Source organism: Colias eurytheme, chromosome 3 (genome assembly GCF_061535395.1).
Source record: "Colias eurytheme isolate Ceu_HAF_F1 chromosome 3, ilColEury1 Martin Lab GWU primary, whole genome shotgun sequence".
Taxonomy (NCBI): Eukaryota; Metazoa; Arthropoda; class Insecta; order Lepidoptera; family Pieridae; genus Colias; species Colias eurytheme.
The window spans coordinates 1,533,588-1,540,336 of record NC_142982.1 but is presented as its reverse complement, the minus strand read 5'-3'; the positions used below and the strand labels follow the sequence as shown (position 1 = coordinate 1,540,336).

General features: G+C 32.9%; 1 protein-coding gene across 1 annotated transcript in view; it reads right to left on the bottom strand.

The window, feature by feature from the left end:
- Positions 1 to 3,905: 3,905 nt before the first annotated feature.
- Positions 3,906 to 6,749, bottom strand: part of Gapvd1 (GTPase activating protein and VPS9 domains 1) — a 56,208-nt gene continuing 53,364 nt past the window's right edge. The window contains exons 31-33 of the mRNA XM_090119326.1: positions 5,547 to 5,660; positions 5,038 to 5,205; positions 3,906 to 4,744 (exon numbers count right to left, since the gene is read on the bottom strand). Of these exons, the coding sequence (XP_089975452.1) occupies positions 5,059 to 5,205; positions 5,547 to 5,660 (261 nt within the window). The 3' untranslated portion in view covers positions 3,906 to 4,744; positions 5,038 to 5,058. The remainder of the gene's footprint in view (positions 4,745 to 5,037; positions 5,206 to 5,546; positions 5,661 to 6,749) is intronic.

The following is a 6,749-nucleotide window of genomic DNA, read 5'->3' as shown; positions in this document are numbered from 1 at the left end:
GAAGCATGGGCTCAGCTACTTATAGTTAAGCGCGTCACACACGGTGAAGATACTATAATATTTTATCTTAAGATACTGTTATATTTTATATTACAGTATCTTAACGCATCCGGTATCAGCGTTCGGACCATCATTTTTCTTTTTGTCATTGCGTACTAAGACTCCTGTAGAACCGCCATCCTGTTACAAATGACCCACAAAATTTCGCGTCATTTGTAACAGGATGGCGGTTCTACAGGGGTCTTAGTACGCAATGACAAAAAGAAAAATGATGGTCCGAACGCTGATACCGGATGCGTTAAGATACTGTAATATAAAATATAACAGTATCTTAAGATAAAATATTATAGTATCTTCACCGTGTGTGACGCGCTTAACATAGTATTCTAATATACGTATGATATAGTAAATTCCTACTTTGCGTTATGTTTTGAATTAATGTGTCCAATTTATTTGGAAGTTTTTTATATGATATAGGTAATAGGAGGTTCAATAAAACACCGATATAACCATGATTATTTATTGCTAAATACATTTCTTTGATTACATGCATAACTACTACAGCTGTTAAAATAGATCTATACAATTTGAAAACTATTATAATCTAGGCAAGATAATTTAATATTTAAATATTTGAGAATATGATTATTATGACAGATTGTATCGCTGAGAAATGATTCTCATTATATTGATGAATGCACCAAAGCAGTTTCTTGCGAAAACACAACTAAGGCACTGCAAATTAACTATATTTATGATGTGAATCATTTCTCATCGACTATTATCTTAAATCAAAAAATCGATTACCTCGTAACCTATTTGGATACAAAAAATATGATTTTACATTACAATATATAACTTATTATGTACTTATTATACTTATATTCGACATAATACAATTAATATAAAACAAAGGCACGTCTTTATTTCTTAAAAACAAAACATTGAATTGAAATAATATAAAACGTAACATGAAAACTTCAATTATTCCGTTGTATTGTAACATTGATATAATATAATACGCACTAAGAAATTTCCTATTACAGAGAGAGATAGTTTAACGCTATTAGAAAAGAAAGAAAACATCTAAAGCGATCTATTTTTTAATATATAAACCCGCGTAATTTCTAAATAGCATATTTGCATAAATACTAAGGCTATTTTCAAGTAAGAAAATACAATCGATTCACTGGTAAAATGCAATGCTAATTATAAATAAATTCGAATTTACACCACAACAATTTACATTCATAATAATTTGACATGATTTTAAAGGCCTATTCAAACTACAGCGGTATCTGCTACCGGCCTACCGCCGTGAGTAGCGGTATCCCGATCGGTACGAAATAAGAGTCTCTATAATATACTACGTAAGATATTTAATCGCGTGCCCATCGGGATACCGCTACCCACGGTTGTGGATACCGCTACCCACGGTTGTGGATACCGCTACCCACGGTTGCGGATACCGCTACCCACGGTTGCGGATACCGCTCTAATCTGAATAGGCCTTATATGAGTAACATGGTGCCTGCGAAACGAGTGCAAAAGTTTAATAGTAAAACTGTAAAACCCTTTATTTTACATACATTGAGTTTTATTAGAACCAATTTCGTTGCATCAGTAATCATTTCGAAATGAAAGTAAGTAGGGTAATAAAAATTGTCTGTAAGTAGAATGTTTTATAGTAACGATTATATTTTTTGAAAAAAAAAATTAATTAATTTGTATTTTGATGACGACGAACCGTAATAAAACACATTATGTTATTTTATATGTGGTATTTTGAAAGATATAAGTGTGGATAGGCCAGATGATTTCGTTCTTATAGCTAGAAGAGATTCGTTAACTTTGTAGAATTTGAATTTTTGGATATAACATGCCAGGAGTATAGTTTTTTTTTATTATTGATCGTTAAGTAAAATATAAATAATAAATACATGTGTATATTTTTTTATGAATTGTGATGTACATTGGTAACGAAAATTTTTTGACTGATTAATTATGTGTAAATGAAAAATATTTTTACAATTTATCTATTACTTGATTATATCTACGCATTTGTTTATAACGAACAACACTTTAAATTTCAACATTTAGGCGTATTTTGCATGATTTACAATAAAATCTAATTGTGAGTACAGATTACTAATAAGATACCAACTACATAGTATAGTTCTTGACCAAAAAGGCGCGAAAAATGTTGTTTTTTCTTTTTTTTTTTTTTTAAACTGCAATGACTTTTTAATATCGTTTTTTTTTCGTAATTTATATTTTATTATGCGACAGTTTATTTATATCTATACTACAATATTTTAATAGAAAATAGCAAGAGCCCGTACTACAACAATTCACGGATTTTCAAATTCATGTTTTTTTTACAACCTTACCAAAAAAATCCACCATCAAAACATCCAAAAATACATAACCTTCGAGTATTTAAAACGTTACATCACAGATTATATACGTCAGTTTACGTACTGGTTCGTTACTGCTGGTGTTCCGCAAGGCGGTGTGCTTTCTCCTCTTCTTTTTAGTTTATTTATTAATTCAATATCCCTCAACATCACTTCTCTCTATCATATGTATGCTGACGACTTTCAAATTTATTGTCACACTTCGCTTGAAGACCTGCCGAATGCTATTGCTAAAATGAACGACGACGTATCCACTATTGTTGATTGGAGTTTTAGTCACGGCCTAAATGTAAACCCAAAAAAGACGCAAAGTATAATATGCGGTACGAAATACTTTGTATCCAAAATAGACTTTTCTACTTTGCCTAGGGTAATAGTTGATGGGATTGCCATACCGTATAGTTCCGAAATTAAGTGTCTGGGGATTTGGATTGATTCGTGTCTATCTTGGAATCACCAAATAAAGGAGGTTCGTAGAAAGGTTTTTGCTGCTGCGGGTTCGCTCCGTCGCTTACGTAATTTTCTGCCGATACCGACTAAGATTGCGCTCGTCCAAACACTCCTTTTACCTATCATAGATTATGCTGATGCGTGCTATCCTGACCTCTACGAATACCACCTAGACTGCCTTGAGCGCCTTCAGAATTTCTGTATAAGATTTGTGTTTGGCTTGCGCAAATACGATCACGTCTCCGAGTTTCGCACTAAGCTCAAATGGCTTCCCATCCGTCTTCGCCGAAATACTCATATCCTTCACCTCCTGTACTGTGTTCTGTTCGATCCGAGAACTCCGCGATACTTAAAAGAGAGATTTGAGTTCCTTGTGTCTAACGTCAACCCGACCCGTTTCTCTAATAAACATCGTCTAGCAATGCCACCGCATGTCAATCACGTTTACAATTCTTCGTTCACTGTGCGTGCCATTAGACTTTGGAATGCGTTACCCTTAGACATAAGAGCAGCTCAATCTCTATCTACGTTCAAAAACTTACTGAAGCAATTTTATTTATCGAATTAGTTGGTAATTAATTATTTATTTTATTAGTCAATTGCGTCGGTGTGCGTTTTTTTTTTTTTTTTTTTTTATTTTATGTATGTGTATTTATATATGTATGTGTATTTTCATATTGTAATATATATATGTATGTATCTATTTATATAGTTATATTATGTATGTATATGTGTATCTATGTTTATGTATATTTGTATGCTTATATTAATAATTAATATCTATATATAAATATATTATATGTATATATTTTAGTAGTATTTTTTCTGTTTTTAGTGCACTTTGCCCTGTTTATTTTACTACTTTTGCACTGCGTCTCCTTGTTCCCCAGGTTGTCTGGAAGAGATCGCTGTCTGAGCGATAAGACCGCCTGTTGTGCTCTTTTATTAACAATGTATTGTGTCCTTACTTGTACTTTTCTCTGTGGTGCACAATAAAGTATTTTTGTTTGTTTGTTTGTTTGTTTGTTTGTCAGTTTAAAGATTTATAGATAATTGCGAACGTCTACAGAATTATTTTCTACACGTATCCAAGTAATTTAAGCGACAAGACTGTATTTAATACACGTCTATTCTAATTCATTTATTTATTAGATTATCGTAATACATAATACATAGTCGAATCATTTTATACATATTTAAAGGAGTGAATTTTAAACGGTAATAGTATCTTAGTATGCAAGGTTATCATAAATAATATAATAGAGCATACAGAATATTTTGCGCTTTTTCAAGATGCAGTAATTGTTTTACAGTTAATATTATTAAACGAATTGAAAAATTTAGAATGTCCAACGCATTTTGACTAAATTTAATTATCATTGATATAGAAGCTGCACTTTAGTTATACAAAAAACCGCAGTGAAAGTGTACCTACTTTTAAAATAATAAATGGTAACCATTTTTGAACGATACCTATCATTTTATGTTTTTTTTTTAATGAAAAATGTTGATGCATCTAAGGACCTATGCGTGTATATGCGTGAAATGTCACATTGACATTGACATATAAAGAATTGTTTTTTTATTTTTCTACTACATTCTTAAAGATCGAACATGGTTGTACTTTTCCTACTAAAAAAAATACTTAAATATACATAAGTTACTTTGTTGATAACATTCATTGTTTTTCCATCTTTATTACACTTAACATTACTACTTGCATTTATTAAGCTCCATAAATCGATTTCTTTACACATTTATACAAAACCGCGGTATAATATTTTCCAACATTTAAATACAATAATTGTTTATACCGTGTTGCGGCGCTCACGCATCGAGACACCATCCAATTGGAAGAATTTTGGGCGCGCTGACTTCTGCAAAAAAACAAAAAAAAAATATGTTTAAGAATCATTGTATAATTGGTAATTTATGTTAAACTCTAGTAGATATTGAGTGTAGGTTTGAGCTAAATTTTGTAGCACTAGATTGTACTGTGCTTTTTCTATAATTTATTGAGGCACAGTACAGTGTACCGTACAGTGCACAGTACAGTGCACAGTACAGTACACAAAACAGTACACAGTACAATGCACAGTACAGTGTACAGTACACTTTACAGTACTCAGTACAGTACACAGTACACCGCACAGTACAGTGCGATACTCACGGTGGGCAGCGCCGGCGGGGGCTACGTATCTGGCGCGTAGTCCATGGTCTTGATGTACGCGACCGCGGCACAGAACTGCGTCCACCAGTACAGAGCTTCACCTGTTAACACGCTACCACCCAATGCGTTCACCAGCTCGATGGTAGACAGCAGTGAAGGTGGGTTCACCTGCAACGGCAATGGAGGTACGTTAATATAGTGCATGTTCGACTTGTGGGTACAAGTAGACGTATAAACAGCGTATGTCACACGCACGTTCATGTCACAATAACAGCTGCGTAAACAGTGTACGTAAATTTCTGACAGTAGACACAAATTGTAAATTTCAAAACAAAAGGAACTATAATAAAATTATAGAAGAATTATTTTTATTTCAGATAATTTTAGTGTCTTGAATTATGGGAACAAGGTTATTAAGTTATTTATAATTGTATTTGAAGAAAATAACAAAACCCACTCCATTTCAACAAAAGTTAATTCAAAATTAGACAAATACAATTGAGGGTTACCTTTAATATAACGAGCACTAGCACGGGTGTCAGATCATCAGCGGCGGGAGGTGAGCCGTCCGTCAGCGACAGCACTGACATAAGCGACGATACCACACGCATTATGCATGCCACCTGTGATAAAACACGAGTTAATTATATACAATTTTTGAATAAACATATTTTTAGGCAGCTTACGCGGAGCAAAATTTGAGCCCCTCAAAAGAAGAAAGAACAAGTGATCAAGTTCCAAATACATATTGTTTAAATGATATCTACCCTCCATTGAAATGCAAAAAATTGTCACTCACATTGCGTCAACACCAAAAAACTAGAGAAACATGTAAAAATTAAAATGTACATTTCAGAATAATGCACTATCTTTAACTTCAATGTGTCAGAGTATTACAATGACTGTAATAAAGTCTTTAATGTCAACGTGTTACAGTATTGCAATGTCTATAATGTCAACGTGTAACAGTATTGTTACATCTCTAACTATAATGTGTCACAGTATTTCAATCTCTTTAATGTCAACGTGTTACAGTATTGCAATGTCTATAATGTCAACGTGTAACAGTATTGTTACATCTCTAACTATAATGTGTCACAGTATTTCAATCTCTTTAATGTCAACGTTTTATAGTATTGCAATGTCTGGAATGTCAAAGTGTAAAAGTATTGTTACATCTCTAACTATAATGTGTCACAGTATTTCAATCTCTTTAATGTGAACGTGTTACAGTATTGCAATGTTTGTAATGTCAACGTGCAACAGTATTGTTTCATCTCTAACTATAATGTGTCACAGTATTTCAATCTCTTTAATGTGAACGTGTTACAGTATTGCAATGTTTGTAATGTCAACGTGCAACAGTATTGTTTCATCTCTAACTATAATGTGTCACAGTATTTCAATCTCTTTTATGTCTAAGTGTTATAGTACTCGTATTGTAACGTATGCCAAGGTGTTATGGTATTGTAACATATTCAATGTTAACATGTAATACTATTGTAAAATCTTTAATGACAACACGTTATAGTATTGTAACGTCTTTAATGACAACGTGTTTTAGAATTGTAACGTCTATAATGTCAACGTGTTTTGTAACAGCTCCCTGATCTGTTAAAGCACCTGTAACAGCTCCCTGACCTGTTAAAGCACCTGTAACAGCTTCCTGACCTGTAAAAGCACCTGTAACAGCTCCCTGACCTGTTAAAGCA